Here is a 22,718-nt window from a genome sequence, read left to right as displayed (position 1 = left end):
TGTATGCAAATGAGCGGTATGAATATTTATAGATCTACTTCTGTTGTTTCCCACAACACACGGGTTTGGAACGGCATGAGGGTGTGTGAATGATGACAGAATTTTTATTGAATTATTATCAATTATGCAATTCTGATTTGCCAGGTAAAAAATAAACAAATAAAAAATGGAATTAAATAAATAAAACTGACAGCTGTGGGCAAATATAACAAAAACACCCCAAAATGCAAAACTAAACAATCAAATTAATTAAATAATTTTAAACTTTTAGGGACCTTTTATTGTTTTTCACAGTAAATCATGCTTACAAAAATATTGTACACTAAAAAGTTCATGTATTTTAAAATATAACTTAATCATCTAAATTACTACTAAATAATTGAAGATCTAATTTCACTGTAAATTCTAAAGTAATTCATTAGATTTTACTTCTAAAAACTCACTGGAAAAAAAACAATGTCAAATTTACTTTTCTTTTGCACGTTTTTTACATGCAGATTTTTTAGGTTAAAATCTACTTAATGAAGTTGAGTAAAATTAACAAAAGAAGTTTGTTGAGTAATTTCTACTTAGCAACACGCTGTTTCAAGCACATTTGACAATATAACACTGGATAAAGCCATGCTTTTACAGTGTATGCTTTACTTACATTAGACATCCAAGTAAATAACATATCTAGTGTAGACAACATATCTACACAATAGAAATAATGTGGTGCCCACCCGAACACAGAGATATGAATACTTGCAACACAATAATACTAACATCCGTCAGATCATTTTTGAGTGTGAATGTCATTTTAAGTAGAAAATAAACTCCAGATGTCACAATCAAGTTACTAAACCTAACAACAAAACAATGATAAAACAGTGTACGTACACACAGCTGGAAAACAGCGGAGGAAAAAAAGCAATCTTATTAATTATTCATGCCCCAATGCATGATGGGAACACCAGTATCAGAAAGTTGAGTAGGTTTAATGTTGCTAATACAAACTTACTAATATAGAATATACTTAGTTTTTTTAATTCTTGCCTGGTTTAAACACTTTTTTCTGCAGTATTTCCTTCACAGAGTCATTTTTATCAGTGCTGAGAGTTGATAATATTTCCCTCGCGTGCATTTAAAGTCGTATTAATATTTAAAATCTCAAGTTGCGTCAATAGAAGAGGAGAAAGACCGCGAAATTTAAAAATACTACTGTTATTGTGTCACGAAATGTAGTTTTAAGAGTTTCTCAGTCGAGAATGTAGTTGTTTGAAGCTCAAATATGTTGTTTATTTATAATTAAAAAAAACACACTAACAACGAGAAATGTTTAATTTCACAATCTATAGCTTCGGTTAAAAACTAGTATATGAAACATAAGTTAAAATACATTAATGACTCGTTATAACGTAGTACAAACGTCTTCTATAATAAAGTGATTTTGTATGATTTGTAACCAGGCACTAAAGCGATTACCCATAAAACGTGCTTTGAACCAATCGGATTGCTTCTCTTCAGTGGGACTCGTTTGTTCACCACACCGGCGTCACTTCACACAGCGCAGACTCGCATCAAGGGCCCGCAGCTGCTTGAGAAAGCCTCGGTTCGGGAAGATCCAGCGGCGCTGTTTGACTGTTTTAATGGCGTCCAGTAGGGAAAGCCTCTGGTGTATCATGAGATAAGCCAGAACCAGAGAGGCCGAGCGACTCACTCCCACCGCACAGTGAACCAAAACACGCTCTGCAGAAGAAGACCAGAGAAATATGTACTTTATAAAAATCAGCACAGCAAAAAAGATATGATTGCATTGATCCAGGGTTCCCACGGGTCCTTAAAAGCCTTGAAAGTTTGTGAATCCGAAAAAATAAATAAAAATTCAAGGCCCTGGAAAGTTTTTGAAAATGAACATAATAGATACTTGAAAGTGCTTGAATTTAGTTTATTTAGTTTTCTGGAAAAAAATTCCATATTATTCCCTCTGGTCCACTAATGTGTTATTTCGCCCACACTTCGTGGCCTTTGCACACTAGCTTGCTTGATTTACGTTAGCTACGCGCATTTACGCATTACGTTAAGTGTTTCCCGCGTGAGGTGCTTTGTGTTGTACGTTGCCATGACGTTCACTCACGCACAAAACAACTATGATGGTACCTCAACATTTGTTGTTCGACACTACAAATGTGTTCCCACATTAAAGCAACACTAAAGCACTTTTCCTCGTCGGTCCCCCTACAGGTTGGAAGCAGAATTGTCCATTACCGCTGTCGTAAATAATTTAACCTACCGTCGCACACACACAGAGGAGAAAGACCAGCTTTGGAAATAACGATGTCCACTGACAAGGTAGAGTATGTTGCATGATTTTATGAAAGTATGATGTATTGCGACATCAGAAACAAAGAAAAACTAAATAATGACTATTGTAACGCTTGCCGTAAAGCAAGTCAAATTTGTAGTTTCTTATGTCTCAATTGAACTACAGAAACGCGACCTGGTTTGGCAAACTTGCATAGTGTGGTTATAGCCGATATAGGGCTGCAAAGCGAATTCAGAAGTGCCGTTCACCCTGTTATGAGTTGATGAACCACTGAAACGATTTTGGAAACATTATTTTAAAGGGGTGGTTGATTATGATTTGACTTTAGTTAGTGTGTAATGTTGCTGTTTGAGCATAAACAACATCTGCAAAGTTACAACGCTCAAAGTTCAAAGCAAAGGGAGATATTTGCTTTTAAAGAAATTGCTTTTTAAGGACTACAACAAACGGCTGGTAGAGACTACACCACATTCCTCCCGGTTAGTGACATCACAAACCCTAAAATTTACATAAACCCCGCCCCCGGAACACGATTTATAGATTATCATGACAGAATATGCTAATCAATGACTAGAAGATAACTACACATAAGCTACATAAATTCATCAACTAACCATTCAGAAATGTCCTGTTGCTTCTACATGTTGTCACTTCTTGAGTCTCTCCATCTTTGTCTGACTCCGGTTTGAACATAAAAGGCTGAAAGTTTTTGAAATTTTCAGTGCATGTGTGTGTGAGGTAAAAGGACATGAGCTGTTGAAGCTCCGCCCCCTGTGCCGGGAGCAGCAGCTCATTTGCATTTAAAGGAACAGACACAAAACGGTGCGTTTATGCTCACCCTCAAAAAGTGACAACTTTAACATGCTATATACAAATATCTGTGTGGTATTTTGAGCTAAAACTTCACACACACATTTTACATCTTGTGAAAAGGGCATTATACCACCCCTTTAAGGTAAAAAAAAAGTTCTTTAATGTGCCTTTAAGTAAACACAAGCTGAGGCTCAGCAGGTTTTACCTCCTGGAGAACCGAGAGCCTCCTTGATATAATCAGCGCAGGGGTGAAAATACACCGACAGGTTGAACGATGGCGAATCGTCTGCTGGGACTCCGTAATACTCGACCTTTGACCCGTAGAACTGGTGGCTGCCCTGGCAGTGCATCTTCCCATGGGCGGCGTTCAGGACTCGAGTGATGCCCAACTTCCACAGACTGAACCGGTCGTTGGCCACAGACCTGGAGATCATACACACACAAGCTGTTCAGATGTCAGACGGATCGCAGATCTCTGCGCTAATAAATTCATGACGCCCATACAATCTAACTCATCTAGAGAACAAGTAGTTGAACTGACTTGGAGACATTCATTTGGTGTGTGATTGCGGAAAAGGAGAAATTATTGTTTGAGATTCACCTTCTACATTTTATGGCAAAATCAACAGTATTTGAGGGCACTATATTATGGCAAAAACTATTATGGCACTATTGTTTTTGCACTATTATGGCAAAAATGTTGTCAGGCAGGAGCACTGTAAATTCTATGTAAATTAAAGGTAATTCATACTTAATACTTCTGAAAATGAGCTCTCCTCTTCTAACTAAAAGTCCCCCTGTAGTCAATAATGTTATCCCTTAAATCTCATCTTTAATCACCAAAATGACATATTTAAATGTTTTTTCCTTCTTTAAAAATTTCTTCATGCCTTAAAATATCTTGAATGTAACTCGACACCCTTACCTCATTTAGTATGCGTGGTTCTATGAATATGCAAATGAGCCCCGCCTCCACTCACTCACTCAGCTCAGAGATCCACTGGTTGACGATCACACGTTGATCTGATTGGTTACAAGGTAGTTTGTGACGTCAGAAACACCAGCGATTTCAAAGCGTGTTTTTGAGACTGTCTTTGGTTCACTGCAGTTTTAAGAAGAAAATACTCAGCAATGCTGTCGACTTATGAATTTACACATGGTTTGACTTAAAGCATATTAAAAACACCACATAGACACATAAACAACATTAAAAGCTGGATTTTCATCACAGGGGGACTTTAAGGCAATATATCCCATTCAACTGAAGTTAGCAATGCAGAGGGCATCCTCTTCTTTCATTCTGTTGATATGAACAGGCAAACATTTGACCCATGATAGGCAAATTAATTGCATACAAAAGTTGCAGTGAGATGCACGTATACCTCAACACAACAAACATCTCAAACATAGGATGATCAACAAATGTTAATTCAGTACAAATATGAACTCTGAACCATACGGCAGCTAAATAACAGTGACATAAATTTAGCCAGTAAATGCAAAGCAATTATCATTTTTTTAATGATAGTTGCCATAATGCATGCTGGGAACTGGCACAACATTGTTTAATGTAATATATATATGTAGGTTTTTTTTACATTTGTAAGAAGAACATTTTGCAAGTTGGATTTTTTACAGTGTGGCTATTATGGACAAAAATGCTGTCCATTTTTTTCCTTCTCTATATTTTTGGCATTATAGGATTTTTGGGCACTATATGTGTATTTGAATGTGCAAAACTTGTCTATTATGACCAAAAATTCTAACTGAGATACAAACAAATATATATAAATACTTAATATATATAATTAATAATTATATTTAATAATTATATATCAATTATGTATTCAATATATATATTATACAAATATATTAAATTGGTTTTTATCTTTGTAGCTTTCATTTTAATTTTAGTTAAAGTTTTAGTAATTTTCTTGTGTGTTTTTGTCCTTTTTATTAGTGTTTTTTAATATGTTTACGTAGTTTATATACATTTTATTTCAGTTTTAGTTATTTTAGTGCATAATGGCCTGGTTTCACAGACAAGGCTTAGATTAAGCCAGGATTAGGCCTTAGTTCAATAAAGACAATTAAGAAGCTTTTATAAACGTGCCTTAGAAAAAAAAACATTACTGGTGTGAATCTTGAGACAAAACAATGACACTGACATATTTTTTTTAAATATGCTTTCAGTAAAAACAGCTCAAACATGCATTTTAGTCTGAGACTAGCTTAAGCCTCGTCTGTGAAACCAGGGGCAATTTAGACTAAATGAAAACGAGTAATGTTGGTTTGGCTTTCTTTATTTCATTTAAAGTAATGAAAGTGTTGTTAGTTTTATTTTCAGTTAACTATAATAACCCTGCGACTCACATATCACCCAGGAAAAGGTTGGGCCAGACTTCATCCGCATGATTTCCACTCCTCTTTCCTCCAAACAGGACTTTCTCCAGTTCCCTAATGGAGGGTGTTTCACAGACATCATCCATTAGACAGACTCAGTCATCGTGGATCTGTGTGTGTGTCTGTGTGTGTGTGATATGAGCACGACTACACCTTCTGTGTCTCTCTGGGAAGATGTGCATGTCATATCTGCTGCTGTCCAATATGATCTGATAGTTAATCTGAAGTGACAGGAGCAGGTGCAGCTGCTAATCTAAAATTAAAACAGACTCTCTACCTAGCAACCATTTTAGCAATGCTTCAGTGTCCACCCAGAACACCCTAGCAACTGAATAGCAACAACTACACCTTGGTATCATAACAGTGAGTTTTAGCATGTACCAAACGTATCAGTAAAACTACGGGGTGCTTAAAATAAATAAATACAGGTCATTAAATCAAATTAATTAAACTCAAAGGGGTTCAGATGGCTAAAAAGGTTGTGAGGAGCACATTAGAAAACTGCAGGATGGTGTAATTCCACATGTTGGCCAGAAGATGTCGCTGTGTGTGCCAGCGGAAGTGACCTCATCTGCAGTATTTACACACACACACCCTCACGACACACACGTCCACTCACTGATGTCAGATAGACTGCACCTCCAGCTGGGTCACGGCGCAATGATTTACCACAGATGTCCTGATAGAGCGACGTTTAGGAGATTAATCGCAATTCGCAGTGAATAATCTGATGTTTAACGTAAGTGAAGCGCGCAGGCTAAGCGCTAGCATGCTAACACACTTACATGCATCTGAAATATCCTCCTAATACTGTCATGATGTATTGTAATGGCGTATGAACCCATTTTCAGGTTTATAATTGATTTTATTCTCAGTGTATTATTGCTGTGATAGGTTTAAGGGTGGGGATGAGAAATGCTAGTCAAGACATTTGCATATTTTAAGTGTCGCACTGCATATTTGTGTCATTTGCTGATGTTTAAGATTGATGTTATGTGCCTCGTGTACCGCAGACAGGTAGGAGGACAGCTCACTCGGTTTTGTGTCACAGTCAGTGTTATTATCCTGACAGGTCCAAAGGGTGGGATTGTACCTGTTTGGCAGGTACCGGGTCCTTTTCCTTATCAACCAGCTTCTCTGTGTCATGTATTGATTCAAGTCCTCAGTATGACGAGCTGAGAGACATAATTATACCTGAGGTACTTTACTAACAGACTCATATTACTTCACTCTTGTTTTCTGATAACACGGTATTATTTCTCTCTGCTGCTGAGGGGCGTGGTTAGTGAATGGGGCGTGGTTAGCAGAGGGGCGTGGCGGCATGTGGGTGTGGCTACCTGTTGGATTGACTTTGTTGGGCGTGGCCACTGATGTTTTTGAAGAAATAGTGGATGTGGAAAAATACATATTTACAAAAAAAAAAGACTAATTTTCCTTGGATGATTAGCCTAGTTGACTAATCAGTCCTAAATGCAAGGGTGTTTTATGTTTTATAATTAGACTGGTTTTTCTATGTCGATCATTCGTGTTTTTAGGAGGCATTTACATTAGAGGGGAGAACTGTGGTCAATACTTTTATCCCTTAAAACTCATCTTTGATCACCAAAATGACATGCATTCAAGCTATTTAAGGCATGAAGATATAACTCGACACCCATGCCTCGTTTAGTATGCGCGGTTCTATGAATATGCAAATGAGCCCTGCCTCCACTCACTCACTCAGCTCAGAGATCCACTCATTGACGATCACACGTTGATCTGATTGGTTGCAAGATATTATAAGCACTATTGCTAAAATAATATATGTATAAAAAATACCAAAAAGCAGCCCAAATGACTTGTGCACCATATACAAGTCTTCTGAAACCACACGACCACAAATGATATCAATTACTTTAAAGGCACTTTTCCAAGATCCTCTCCAGTTGTGAGTATAAAGAAAAAGTATATCATTTTTTCTGGTGGCATTGAAGAAAGAATTGTTCATTAGTTGTTCCAGCATGCAGAACAAAATGAATTTGATTGATAAAATAACACCAGCAATAGTGCAGCTTTATCTGGTCATCTTCTGATCTTTTGTTTAGTATTTACTTGCTTATTTGTTTAGAATATACAAAGTAAAGCGTGATGCAGACATGCACGTGCTCAGATCTGTTCATCTCGTCACTGAATTGCTTGTTCAGCTTCTTTCAGCTTCTTTCGCGTGAGAAAAGGACTAGTAAAGTCACAGTATTACGGTCATAAGACTGAAGTGCGGTGCTGTTAGACCAGCGGTCTGCTGTGTGTTACTGATGTGTCAGGAGATCTGTGTCTGTTTTAGCAGGAAAAGAGGATGTTTCTTCACGTCTTAGCCTGACGCCAGCACACACGTCTCTGCGAGTGAGACGCTTGAGCATAAAGAGCATGTTTCTCTTCCTGTGGAGTGTTAAATGCAGCGGTTATGGTGGGTGTGAAGTGTAAGTCTGGGTGTGTTTCTGAGCATTAAGGATCTGTTGCTTCGGAGGAGAGTTCACCCAGTCGTCCAGAGGGAAAAGACAGACACGTGAAGTGTTTTCTGAGAGCTAATGAAGCGAGATTCGGGAACAGAACGAGATGTTTTTAAACCTTACTTCTAGGCCAGTGGTTCTTGACCTTCTTCACTCCTGTTGTCCACTGCAATATCTGAAGTTCGAAGTTCCTGTACATTATGTTTCATGATTCCAGAAGTTTTCAGAGCTGGATTTTTTTCTTTTTTTGCAAAACACTTTTAGACTTTGCAAACCTTTTCTAGTCATTTGTTTTTTACTCACGACTTTCTACCTCATAAAAATGTTAGATCTTGGCTTAGAGGGTTAGTTCACCCAAAAATGAAAATTCTGTCAGTAATTACTCTCCCTCATGTTGTTCCAACCCCGTAAGACCTTCGTTAATCCTCAGAACACAAATTAAGATATTTTTGATTAAATCTGAGAGCTGGATCACTCCTCCATAGGCTTCTAAAGACGTTATAACTTGCTGGCCCAGAAAATGCATTAAAGACATCGTTAATATAGTCCAAGTGACTACAGTGGCTCAATCTTAAGTTTATAAAGCGTCGAGAATACTTTTTGTGCGCAAAAAACAAACAAAAATAACGACTTTATTCCACTATTCATTTCCTTCTCTCTGGGCCTCGAGTTTTTTCACGTAGTGTTTTAGCGCAGCGCTTCTGTGTTATACGTCACACGTAGGCTCACTATTGGCCGACGCTGGTCATGTGTGTGATGCGTGTGATGCGTGTGACGTACAACACAGAAGCGCTGCGCTAAAACACTACGTGAAAAAACTCGAGGCCCAGAGAGAAGGAAATGAATAGTTGGAATGAGTACTTTAATGCATTTTCTGGGCCAGCAAGTTATAACGTCTTTAGAAGCCTATGGAGGAGTGATCCAGCTCTCAGATTTAATCAAAAATATCTTAATTTTTGTTCTAAAGATGAACGAAGGTCTTACAGGGTTGGAACAACATGAGGATGAGTAATTACTGACAGAATTTTCATTTTTGGGTGAACTAACCCTTTAACTACAACAAATCATTTTATTATTATTTTTATTATTTATTACATTCATTTTATTAATTCAGATGCAGATTTTCTAAACCATCCTGAACTTTACAGAAAAACAAAAATATTGAGTGGGTGAATTAAAAAAAGATTAAAAAAAAATTAATGCTTGTTTTGTCTTATTTTAAAGTATTTTATGTTCATAATTACCCCATGGTTGAGAATCACTGCTTTTAAAAGTGCTGAAATTAAGTTTTAGTTTTAAGCAAATGCATTTTTTTCTTTTTCAATACTGAGCAATTGACATATAAATTGTGAACGCAAAAGTCTTTATGTAACTAATCATTTATGTTTCTCATGACTGATCTCAGGCTGCATTATATAACGCTGTCCTAATTAGGAACATGATCAGAGATTGCGTATGTGTTCGCAACAAACAAAATGAAAGAAATGACTTGAATAAAGGTTTGGTTTGTTTTTTAGCCAAAAAAGTTTCGGAGATCGAGCCAGTAAATGATCTGATCTTCCCATCGCTAATAAACAGCAGGAACATGAAGAAATCCTGCAAAATGAAATCAGTTTTCAGTGCTAGCAGGGTCAATAACTCATAGTTCAAGAAGTGTGTTGCAATCTATTATCAGAACAACTTTATGCACATCATCAGTGGAATCTGTTCTTTCATATTTGGCAGTTTTCATTGATTTCGCCACACAGTTAAATAGGACACACATTAGGACTCCAGCAATTGGGATTTGTAGCTGCATTTTGTGATTTGATTTGATTCTCTACTTGTGCTTTAAGAGGCAGTTTTTCACGTCCAGTCGTTTCTGGATAAGCATAGACTGCTTACTCAGCCTGAGGCTTGATGAACACGCTGGTTACAGGCCAGACACTCAAAGCTCAAGCCAAGAGGCACAGCTGGGATCCAGTTCTCTGTGCTGTGAGTGTGTTTTACCAGAGTATCGGCATATGTGCTAGTTTACGTCTTTAGCACGTCTACATATTGTGCTAGTTTACGTCTTTAGCACATCTACATATGTGCTAGTTTACGTCTTTAGCACATCTACATATGTGCTAGTTTACGTCTTTAGCAGCACGTCTACATATGTGCTAGTTTACGTCTTTAGCAGCACATCTACATATGTGCTAGTTTACGTCTTTAGCACATCTACATATGTGCTAGTTTATGTCTTTAGCAGCACATCTACATATGTGCTAGTTTACGTCTTTAGCACATCTACATATGTGCTAGTTTATGTCTTTAGCACGTCTACATATGTGCTAGTTTACGTCTTTAGCAGCACATCTACATATGTGCTAGTTTACGTCTTTAGCACATCTACATATGTGCTAGTTTACGTCTTTAGCAGCACATCTACATATGTGCTAGTTTATGTCTTTAGCACGTCTACATATGTGCTAGTTTACGTCTTTAGCAGCACGTCTACATATGTGCTAGTTTACGTCTTTAGCAGCACGTCTACATATGTGCTAGTTTACGTCTTTAGCACATCTACATATGTGCTAGTACATATGTGCTAGTTTACGTCTTTAGCACGTCTACATATGTGCTAGTTTACGTCTTTAGCACATCTACATATGTGCTAGTACATATGTGCTAGTTTACGTCTTTAGCACGTCTTCATATGTGCTAGTTTACGTCTTTAGCACATCTACATATACCCTGGTAATCCAGAGTTCTTGCGAGAGCACAAGTTGAATTTGCTCAGCGAGTTTACTCTGGCGTCGAGTAATGATGCTCATTAAATATGCCCCTCTATCTGAGTTGCACCAATCACGTCGGGTTATTTTATATAGGCGGGCCAGAGGCGAGGTAAAGATGACGACAGCGCTGTGACGTCGAAGTCATTAGTAAACGTTGCAAGATGGCTCTGGATGAACACCAGTTGTTTGAAACGGCTTTGGCCGCTACAATGAACGAGTTAGACTTGGCTTTTTATCTAAAAGAGGAACAGGAGACGGCCCTCGAATCGTTCCTTTGCAAGAAGGACGTTTTTGCTGTTTTGCCGACCGGATACGGCAAGAGTCTAATCTACCAGTTAGCTCCGCTGGTAGCTAAGCGTATGGGGTTTATTGTTGTGATTGGTCGTAGTGTTATCCAATTGCGTGCAGTGAGATTTCAAAATGCCCCTCGAGCTGGCCGATTTTCATTAGTCGATGCCAGACCATTAATCTTTTAGATTTAGGTCTGGATTTCCAGGCTAATCTACATGTGCTAGTTTACGTCTTTAGCACGTCTACATATGTGCTAGTTTACGTCTGGATGTGATGTGCAACTCCACAAAGAAGCAGGTGGAGCAAAGATAAAAAATAGTTCATTGTCCCACTGCCTTCAATATGTGACCCTGGATCACGTCACCAGTCTCGAGTCGCACGGGTATATCTGTGGCAGTAGTCAACAATACATTGTATGGGTCAAAATTATCGATTTTTCTTTTATGCCAAAAATCATGAGGATATTAAGTAAAGATCATGTTCCATGAAGATATTTTGTACATTTCCTACCGTAAATATATAAAAAAAAATATTTTTGTGAGTGAATGCAGCACAACTTTCACATAAATCTCAATTTCAAAAAAATTGGTCCAGGGTCACATATGTGTTTGTTATTGGCTTTCATTAATCACCTTGTTGCTGACATGTCTTTAAAAACGGTTGTGTCTGTGTTCTGTCCAGTGTCGCTGAGAATGCGTGAGCGAGAGATGGCCGGTAACGGTGGGCAGGTCAGCGTCCGGCACTGGACGCCGAAGCACGTGGGCCGCTGGCTGCGCGAAGAGGGTTTCTGCGATTACGTGGACCTGCTGTGCAACAAACACCGGCTGGACGGGACCAGCCTGATGAGCCTGAGCGAGTACGACCTGCGCTCTCCTCCGCTGGAGCTCAAGGTCCTGGGAGACATCAAACGGCTGATGGTCTCTCTCAGGAAGCTTCAGAAGCAGAACGCCGACGTGTTGGAGGAGCTCGGCCTGTCGTACGACGGACACTCGCCTCAGAACAGTGCAGGTGCTGCTTCAGATTGTGATCCTGTCTAGATTTGAGCTATTTGTGTGTTTTTTGTAGCTCTGATGTTATTCAGGCAGAGTAATGGTGAGGCACTTTAAAGGGTTTTACTACACACAGCTAAAGTACAGCTCAAGGGCTGCACGATATTGAAGAACATTGCCGATATGCGATAACTCATTAAATAATGCGATATTCGTTATGCGATACGATAATGCTTAAAAAGTGTAAAATAAACTTAAATTATCTTTAAAATATCTTTAAAATTATATAACCTACATGCGTGTTTCACATTCTTTTTGTGACGAGAGAACATCTCTAAACTTCTACAACTTTTACTGTAGCATAAGAAGTTAATATTTAATAAAAGAAGTGTTATTTTAACATCAGTGTAAACCACGGGGTTTAGGGGTTCAGGTTATCCTACATTAGGTTTATTAAACAACAGAAACTGAATAATCAAATGTAAAAATAAAACACTGCTTAGTTTTCACTGTATGAATTAAATATATACTGATTCTTATTAAAGCTACAAAAGTTATTCAGCCGAGAGCAGCGAGTGATTTTTCTCTTTGTCTTTTGATCATGATCCCAGTTATTGCAAGCCGTTGCGATATGCATATCACGATATATACATTTGCGATATTTCTATAATTTCGATATATTGTGCAGCTCTAAGCACAATAATTTAAAGTCCCCCTGTAGTCAATCGTTTTATCCCTTAAACTCATAAAAAATGACATATTTAAGTGTTTTTTTTCCTTGGGAAGAAAATTCTTCCTGCCTTAAAATGTAACTCGACACCCTTGCCTCATTTAGTATGCTTGGTTCTATGAATATGCTAATGAGCCACGCCTCCACTCACTCACTCAGCTCAGAAATCCACTCGTTGATGATCACACGTCGACCTGATTGGTTACAAGGTAGTTTGTGATGTCAGAAACAGGGATGGGCAAGAGTGACCGAGTTCTCGTTCGTGACAGCGACGATCGATCATGAAAATGATGATCGCCCTGACTTTAAAAAATATATTCCTCTTTTTCTCTGATTGGTTAATGTGGAATTTGCGACAGTTTCTGAGGTCTGATTTGTTAGCGTTAGACAGCATGCCTAAAAATTAAACCAAAATTAGCATAAAAATAGGCGTGTTTCTGATATTTAAATATCGTGTTCACTATTTACCCATTTAAAATATGCCAAGTAAAGTCTGAAACGGGTATAGTTTGTGTATTTGGTGTTGTTCAGGTGGAGTGGACTGGTTGTGTAACGGTGAATCTGTGCGGGACTGCGATGCCGTTCTGGACGCGTTGAACGGCGACCAGTATCACCAGTACAACAACGGCAAATACAAGCAGCAGCCGCGGAGACTGGACCCGGAGTACTGGAAAACCATCCTCAGCTCCGTCTACGTGGTCTTCGTCTTCGGCTTCACGTCGTTTGTCATGGTGATCGTCCACGAGCGAGTGCCGGACATGAGAATGTACCCGCCGCTACCCGACATCTTCCTGGACAGGTGAGTGTGTGCTGATGTGACGCCTGTGGGATTAATGCCACAGTTTTAGTTAGTTATTAGTTATTTAATAGACTTATGTTTGTCTATGGTGATGGAACTCCTGCCATGGCTAATGTTCACCAAGGCTGCATTTATTTGATCAAAAATACAGTAAAAACTGTGATATTGTGAAATAATATTACTATTTAAAATAATGGTCTTCTATTTTAAAATATAATAAAGTGTAATTTATTCCTGTGATCAAAGCTGAATTTTCAGCATCATTACTCCAGTCTTCAGTAGCCGCGTTTCCATTACCCTTCAAATTGCGCAAATTGAAATTGCGAATTGAAAATACGCCCAATGGAAACACGTCAATTTCACGAAAACTTGCATTTATCGCAAAAAAGTTTTTGCGCTCGCATGAGGAGGTTTTTCAGGCAGTTCGAAAAAGAAATATTTCACAAAACTGCAATGGAAACAGTTCTTGCGCATTTACAGGTCACCTGACGTAGATGATGCGGTGTGTTTGGACAGAATACGAGACAGAGCTCTTTATTAAACTCATAAAAGACAAAAGAATTACAGGAATAATGGATTCTGAACCTCAAATAAATGCCACGATCAAGACCTCGAAGCAGATCTGAGGGAGAAACACCCAGAAACTCCTCATATGTGCCGCTCACAAGTATAATAAGGGTCGTTTCTTACCATTAATGCTTGGAAAACACACATACGTCTCCTTCCGTTAATAATAATGGCCAGTGCAGTGGCTGAGATATAGTACATAAACCCACCAACGTCCGTTGCCATGGTTTTTGGAATGATTTTACTTATCGCGAGAGGAAGATTTAGTCGCATAACATCGGTTAATGGAAACGCCGTCATTTCGAAATAGTTATTTGTCGACATTTAGGAAAAAGCGTAAAAGTTTTGCTCAAATCTGTAATGGAAACGCGCCTATTGTCACATGATCCTTCAGAAATCAGTATAATATGATGATTTGCTGCTCAAGAAACATTATTATCAACGTTGAAAACAGCTGTGCCGCTTAATATTTTTTTGGACGTATTTTTTATTTGTATATATATGCATATTTGTAACATGTATACGTTTCAGAGCTGCGTTTCCCAAAATTGGCCTTTCTGTTTTCTATGATCAGCCGAGGCTCACGATGCTTCTGGGAAAATTTTGCTTTAGAAGCTACTTTAACTATATTTTAGTAGTTTGTGAGTTGATGAAAAGCTAATTAAATCATACAAATGTAAAATTAGCATACCTGCATATCATTAAACAATAAACCCCCAAAAAGCCGTGACTTTAAAACAGCTAAGGGTCGTCGTAAGGCACGACGTTTCATAAATGTGTTTGAATGTGTAAAAACGTGTTCATCTAAATCACCTTTAACCCTCTGGTGCTCTTTGGTCACTTTTGACCGGGAAGAGAACGAGTGTGACTCCCACATGAGGAGCACCAGAGGGTTACGCTAACTCAGGGCAAATACAGAAATGTTGAGACCAGGGTTTGACTACTACATTTTTAAGTTACCAACCATTCAGAACTTCTACTAGCCAGAAAAAAGGAGGAAGAAATTAACCAGATTAACTACGTCACATCTTATATTAAAATTTGGATTTTATACATTCATTTCTTATTCAAACAAAATCCTGTCATCCAGCATCTCCTCCTTTCCTCATTCATTCTCATCTTTTTTTATATATATACAGTACCAGTCAAAAGTTTGGAAACACTACTATTTTTAATGCTTTTGAAAGAAGTCTCTTATGCTCATCAAGCCTGCAGTTAAAAAAAAAAAAACAGTAATATTATGAAATATTATTACAATTTAAAATAATGGTTCTCTTTTTTAATATACTTTAAAATGTAATTTATTTTTGTGATGCAAAGCTGAATTTTCATCAGCAAGTACTCCAGTCTTTGGTGTCTTATGATCCTTCAGAAATCATTCTAATATGCTGATTTATGATCAATGTTGGAAACAGTTGTGCTGCTTAATATTTTTTTATAACCTGAGATACTTTTTTCAGGATTATTTGATGAATAAAAAGTTAAAAAGAACTGTACTTATTTAGAATAGAAATCTTTTGTAACAATATACACTACCGTTCAAAAGTTTGGGAACAATAACTATTTTTTTTAAAAGAAATTAGTACTTTAATTCAACAAGAATGCGTTAAATTGATAAAAGGTGATGGTAACGATTTATATTGTTAGAAATGTTTTTATTTTGAATAAATGCTGTTTTTATGAATAAATGCTGTTAACGTTTTACTCATCAATGAATCCTGAAAAAAGTATTCCAAAAAAATATATTAAACAGCACAACTGTTTCCATCATTGATAATAACTGAGTATCAAATTATCATATTAGAATGATTTCTGAAGGATCATAAGACACCAAAGACTGGAGTACTTGCTGATGAAAATTCAGCTTTGCATCACAAAAATAAATTACATTTTAAAATATATTAAAAAAGAGAACCATTATTTTAAATTGTAATAATATTTCATAATATTACTGTTTTTTTTGTTTTGTTTTTGTTTTTAACTGCAGGCTTGATGAGCATAAGAGACTTCTTGCAAAAGCATTAAAAATAGTAGTGTTTCCAAACTTTTGACTGGTACTGTATATATATTTTTTTTTTTAACCAAAAATGTGTTTTAGATGGACAGATCAATACAGTACAAAGAACATACGATGTTGGAAAATAGCAACGTCTTTTCTGTTAACCAAATGCTTTTTAATCTTCACTATTGCTTCAATACCAGTGAACAAGCGTGCCGTTATGTGTTGCGTAGTGACGTGTGTGTTCAAGGAAGCCAGAAATGTGCAGATTCTGTATTTAATACATCATGACGACTCACAAGTTGAGTATTTACGTTAAATCCGTGCATATTTGGCTTACACGAACTTCCCCAGCAATGTGAGTAAACATGTTAACATGCCAAATTGGCTGGTGATTTGACAGCGTTACCCGCCAAAGTTCATTTTTACCCGCATTTGGCACGTTGGCGGGTGTTAAAGGAATAGTTCATTTTAAAATAAAAATTCTGTCATCATATAATCACCCTCATGTTGTTTCAAACCTGTATGAATTTCTTTCTTCTGCTGAACACAAAGTAAGATATTTAGAAGAATGTCAGTAACCAGGCAGTTTCTGGGTCTCATTGACTTCCATAGTAGGAAAAAAATATACTATGGAAGTCAATGGGACCCAGAAACTGCCTGGTTACTGATATTCTTCTAAATATCTTACTTTCTGTTCAGCAGAATAAAGAAATTCATACAGGTTTGAAACAACATGAGGGTGATTATATGATGACAGAATTTTCATTTTAAAAGTGAACCTTCTCCTTTAATTTCAAACCCTGGTTGAGACTAGGCAATATCAAGATGACAGATCTCAGTTGTTGAGTTGTGACGCTCTAATGCCCTCTAACATGATGATGATTGAGGTTTTATGGCAGCAAAAATAAACGTAACAGCTCTTATTTTGAGTTGCACCCGTTAGACTTTGAGGTTTGTGGTTTCCTGTTGATGATAATTCTCACCATCATGATGGTTAGAGGACACAGCTGAAGATGGGCATGAAAACACAAAATAGCTTCTGTTTGGAAGAGGATTTGTGTTTTCTCTTTTTGACCTCTCGCCTGGTTCTCTTCTCCCTACAGTGTACCCAGAATCCCCTGGGCTTTTGCGATGGCTGAGGCCTGTGGCGTGATCCTGTGCTCGATGTGGCTGCTAGTTCTGCTGCTTCATAAACACAGGTAACACATGCACACACACACACGACAGGTAATCCACATGTTGCGTATCATTTTTGCATAAATACTTTCTTGTAATCCACGTTAAAATGCACGTGTCTACGCTAGTCATGGGCGTTTTCGAAACCTTTGTGAATCATTTGTTTCGAACCCGTGATTCTGCCAAAGTCACGTGATTTCAGTAAACGAGGCTTCGTTTTCTTATAAAGTGAACCCATGAACCAGTGTCTATATGGTTTAAGTTTTATACACGTGTGGATATTTTAATGACACATTTGTATAATAAAAAGAAGTCTCTTGTTGGGCTGATTAACCTAAACAATTTAATAAAATAACTCATATTATGAAGACACTTCATATGATTTGGTGATTGCGTTTAATATATTACACTTTCAATAAAGGTGTTTTTCTGCATGTTTTCACTGCATTTACTCTGTTCTGACCAGCATGTGGCGTTTCAAGCGCTTCACAATCATTTTACGTGAATCAGTGAATCATTTTGCGAAGCAATTGGTTCAGTTGATTCGAAGTTTAGTAAATTCTCCCGTCACTAGTGTACGCTGTATGATTGTCCACGTCTTAGACAACTGTCAGGCATCATAAAATAATTTAAATTTCAAGTATGTGGGGTTTTGTATGGAAGCTTGTTTCCGCCACAGAGTGAAAAATAAAAAAGGTAATTGCGACTTTTTAATCTCACAATTCTGACTTTTTATCTCAGAATTACGTGATATAAATTCACAATTGTGAGATATAAAGTCCAATTCTAAGGGGAAAAAACCCCCGACTTTTTTTTTTTTTTAACCTCAGAATAGTTTATATCTCGCAATTCTGACTTTATATCACGCAATTCTGACTTTATATCTCGCAATTGCGACTTTATTTCACGCAATTCTGACTTTATATCTCGCAATTCTGACTTTATAACACGCAATTCTGACTTTATATCTCGCAATTCTGACTTTATATCTCGCAATTCTGACTTTATATCTCGCAATTCTGACTTTATAACACGCAATTCTGACTTTATATCACGCAATTCTGACTTTATATCTCGCAATTCTGACTTTATAACACGCAATTCTGACTTTATATCTCGCAATTCTGACTTTATATCACGCAATTCTGACTTTATATCTCGCAATTCTGACTTTATAACACGCAATTCTGACTTTATATCACGCAATTCTGACTTTATATCTCGCAATTGCGACTTTATTTCACGCAATTCTGACTTTATATCTCGCAATTCTGACTTTATAACACGCAATTCTGACTTTATATCTCGCAATTCTGACTTTATATCTCGCAATTCTGACTTTATATCTCGCAATTCTGACTTTATAACACGCAATTCTGACTTTATATCTCGCAATTCTGACTTTATATCTCGCAATTCTGACTTTATATCTCGCAATTCTGACTTTATATCACGCAATTCTGACTTTATATCACGCAATTCTGACTTTATATCTCGCAATTCTGACTTTATAACACGCAATTCTGACTTTATATCTCGCAATTCTGACTTTATATCACGCAATTCTGACTTTATATCTCGCAATTCTGACTTTATAACACGCAATTCTGACTATATCACGCAATTCTGACTTTATATCTCGCAATTCTGACTTTATAACACGCAATTCTGACTTTATATCTCGCAATTCTGACTTTATTTCACGCAATTCTGACTTTATATCTCGCAATTCTGACTTTATAACACGCAATTCTGACTTTATATCTCGCAATTCTGACTTTATATCTCGCAATTCTGACTTTATATCTCGCAATTCTGACTTTATAACACGCAATTCTGACTTTATATCTCGCAATTCTGACTTTATATCTCGCAATTCTGACTTTATATCACGCAATTCTGACTTTATATCACGCAATTCTGACTTTATATCTCGCAATTCTGACTTTATAACACGCAATTCTGACTTTATATCTCGCAATTCTGACTTTATATCACGCAATTCTGACTTTATATCTCGCAATTCTGACTTTATATCTCGCAATTCTGACTTTATATCTCGCAATTCTGACTTTATAACACGCAATTCTGACTTTATATCTCGCAATTCTGACTTTATATCTCGCAATTGCGACTTTATTTCACGCAATTCTGACTTTATATCTCGCAATTCTGACTTTATAACACGCAATTCTGACTTTATATCTCGCAATTGCGACTTTATTTCACGCAATTCTGACTTTATAACACGCAATTCTGACTTTATATCTCGCAATTCTGACTTTATATCTCGCAATTGCGACTTTATTTCACGCAATTCTGACTTTATATCTCGCAATTCTGACTTTATAACACGCAATTCTGACTTTATATCTCGCAATTCTGACTTTATATCTCGCAATTGCGACTTTATTTCACGCAATTCTGACTTTATATCTCGCAATTCTGACTTTATAACACGCAATTCTGACTTTATATCTCGCAATTCTGACTTTATATCTCGCAATTGCGACTTTATTTCACGCAATTCTGACTTTATAACACGCAATTCTGACTTTATATCTCGCAATTCTGACTTTATATCTCGCAATTGCGACTTTATTTCACGCAATTCTGACTTTATATCTCGCAATTCTGACTTTATAACACGCAATTCTGACTTTATATCTCGCAATTCTGACTTTATATCTCGCAATTGCGACTTTATTTCACGCAATTCTGAGAAATAAAGTCAGAATTGCGAGATGTAAACTCGCAATTGTGAGATAAGTCGCAATTATCTTTTAAAATGTTTTATTCTGTGGCGGACACAGGCTTCCATAGTTTTGGGTCCAAATAAAGTAATTTTAGAGTTGGAAAAGTCGTTATATTTCGTTACATTTTCTCCTGTAGAATAATATGCACCAAGGAATTGTGCACAATAAACATTGTGTTTTGAGAGACATGAGCTCATTTCTCTTGAATCATGACAGTGTCTCGTCACCCGACGGCCCTGAGAATCCTCTTTTATCCCTGACGCACTTGCACGTGTGTGTGTGTGTGTGTGTGTGTGTTTCAGGTCGATCCTGTTGAGGCGGTTGTGTAGTCTGATGGGGACGGTCTTCATGCTGCGGTGCGTCACTATGTTTGTGACGTCTCTGTCTGTGCCGGGTCAACACCTGCAGTGCACTGGGAAGGTACAGACACTTTATGATTTAATCAGTTATTCTCTTTTCATCAGCGCTGAGGTCATGGGTTCATCTCCCAGTGATCGTGTGAATGATTCGATGTTTGTGTTTCTTGAATGCGACGTAAATCACTTTGGATAGAAGCACCTACCAAATGCATAAATGTAAATTGTGACAAGCTCCATCCAAGATGTGAGAAATGTTGAGTAAACGTATATGGTTCATTCAACACCAAAATGCTTAATTCAATTTATTATTTCTTTGTATAGCACTTTTCACAATTACATATCGTTTCAAAGCAGCTTTTCAGAAAAGGCTTGTGTCTGCATTACGAGTGATAGATCTGCAATATTTCAGCGATGCACATTTACAGATCATGCAGTTCGCTAACAATGTAGTAATTTAAGGCAGAAACTTTGAGCTCATTGAAGTAATCATTACCAGTTGATTACAATATATGGAAAACAGCATTGGTGCATGTTTAGAGAAAAAAATACTTTTAAAACTGCAAATCTTGCGCATAGTTTTTCAGGGAGCTTTGCAGGAAGGTTTCTTCAAGCATTAACATGCCTAAGACTTTTGCACAGTGCTGTATATACTTACTGTAGTAATAATATAAATTATGCATAATTACATGCAACTAACCCTCAACCAAAGCCTAACCCTATAATAAGTACATGTATAATTACACTAACAAGGGCACCTTAAAATAAAGTGTAACTTTTTTTTTTTTTTTTTAAGGAGTGAATGAACCGGACAAGAAATGTTGATTAAATGTATTGTTCATTCAATACCAAAAAGTATAGATAAAAATAGAATATTTGCTGTAATGCTGTTCTTATGCTTATTAGACTATCACACCATTAACGTTCCCTGCAAACTCTATTGAAAATGAAGAAATTTTCCCAAATCTCTGTATTAGTATGGTTCTTTCCATATGTATTTATTCATCTCTCTCTCTCTCTCTCTCTCTCTGTGTGTGTGTGTGTGTGTGTGTGTGTGTGTCAGATATACGGGGACATGTGGGCGAAGCTTCAGCGTGCGGTGGCCATATGGAGTGGGTTTGGAATGACTCTCACTGGAGTCCAGACGTGTGGAGATTACATGTTCAGCGGACACACCGTCGTCATCACCATGCTCAACTTCTTTCTCACAGAATGTAAGTGTACACACACACACACACACACACACACACACACACTCACTCACTCACTCACACACACACACCCTTTGATTCCTGTTTGTTTTCTGTGGAGTAGGCATGTGACGGCATTAAATTTTCATATCACAATAATTGCTGAAGCTTATATCACGGAGGACTTGCTTGTCCTCCTAACAGGTTTAACAACTATTTTCATATAACAAAAAGACCTCTGAACATTTAAATACAAGTCAAATCGCCCTTATTTATAAAGTGCTTTATATATATATATATATATATATATATATATATATATATATATATATATATATATATATATATATATATATATATAATATATATTTATATATATATATATATATATATATATATATATATATATATATATATATATATATATAAATACAATAGAACAATACACAAAAATGTATAACAAATGTTTCATACAGATTAAAGTGCAAAAGAACTACAAAGAACAATAAGTTGTACATTTTAACCGTCTGATGGAAAAGTTTTTGTAAAATGCTTCATACTAAAATAATTCATATTAAGGAATTACCGTATTGTTCCGAATATAAGACAATGTTTTTATCTTGGAAATGCATCAGAGAAACTGACAGGCAAGTGTGTCAGTGTCAGTTTTTCTCTTGGTCGAACATTATTAAAGTTAGAGCTTATTTAGAGATATCAGCCGGATGGTTTAGTGCAGGCGCTAATGGATCCTAGAATGTATCTCGTAAATTACCCCACTAATAATGCCCAGAATGGCACCAAACTTCTACAGTAGTACAAAATAGGTTCTGTACTCATAAAACGAGGCATTGGAAAGTTTGTAAGTACATCAGGAGTTTATTTAAATAACACTTGCCTGACGGCTCATGCTACCGCTAACCCGGACACCAACGTCACTTCCCTGATTTGGGAAAAGCCTGTAAAAGTCCTGCAGAAAGCGATGGATAAGGATGTAGTGTAACGACACCCAGTTCCAGGAATGCACTCATATTTTGTTGGTAGTACCAGTTTGCAACAATTATTAGTTAATTATAAGTTGTCAACACTTCGGAAAAAA

At 37.0% G+C, this 22,718-nt stretch overlaps 2 protein-coding genes across 2 annotated transcripts in view; one reads left to right on the top strand and one right to left on the bottom strand.

The window, feature by feature from the left end:
- Positions 1-261: 261 nt before the first annotated feature.
- Positions 262-5,684, bottom strand: LOC311095965 (dual specificity protein phosphatase 13A-like). Its single transcript, XM_084134868.1, has 3 exons — positions 5,492-5,684; positions 3,324-3,541; positions 262-1,728 (listed from the first exon to the last, which is right to left on the bottom strand). Exons 1-3 carry the CDS (start codon positions 5,605-5,607, stop codon positions 1,535-1,537), a joined length of 528 nt encoding a protein of 175 aa, XP_083990994.1. The 5' UTR covers positions 5,608-5,684; the 3' UTR covers positions 262-1,534.
- A 435-nt stretch (positions 5,685-6,119) lies between these two features.
- LOC311096273 (sterile alpha motif domain containing 8) overlaps positions 6,120-22,718 on the top strand; it is a 28,569-nt gene continuing 11,970 nt past the window's right edge. The window contains exons 1-6 of the mRNA XM_084135340.1: positions 6,120-6,260; positions 11,739-12,065; positions 13,308-13,575; positions 17,248-17,343; positions 20,379-20,496; positions 21,496-21,646. Coding sequence (XP_083991466.1) covers positions 11,750-12,065; positions 13,308-13,575; positions 17,248-17,343; positions 20,379-20,496; positions 21,496-21,646 — 949 coding nt within the window. The 5' untranslated portion in view covers positions 6,120-6,260; positions 11,739-11,749. The remainder of the gene's footprint in view (positions 6,261-11,738; positions 12,066-13,307; positions 13,576-17,247; positions 17,344-20,378; positions 20,497-21,495; positions 21,647-22,718) is intronic.

This window comes from Abramis brama (assembly GCF_963993115.1).
Source record: "Abramis brama genome assembly, chromosome: 14".
Classification (NCBI taxonomy): domain Eukaryota; kingdom Metazoa; phylum Chordata; class Actinopteri; order Cypriniformes; family Leuciscidae; genus Abramis; species Abramis brama.
This window is presented reverse-complemented; position numbering and strand designations above follow the sequence as displayed.

Excerpts from the sequence above, each read along its gene's own strand:
- LOC311095965 (XM_084134868.1), bottom strand. The coding sequence starts at position 5,607 with ATGGATGATGTCTGTGAAACACCCTCCATTAGGGAACTGGAGAAAGTC. Across the intron at positions 3,542-5,491 it reads AACCTTTTCCTGGGTGATAT|GTCTGTGGCCAACGACCGGT; the intron begins GTGAGTCGCAGG and ends TATGATCTCCAG. Across the intron at positions 1,729-3,323 it reads GGCTCTCGGTTCTCCAGGAG|AGCGTGTTTTGGTTCACTGT; the intron begins GTAAAACCTGCT and ends CTTCTTCTGCAG.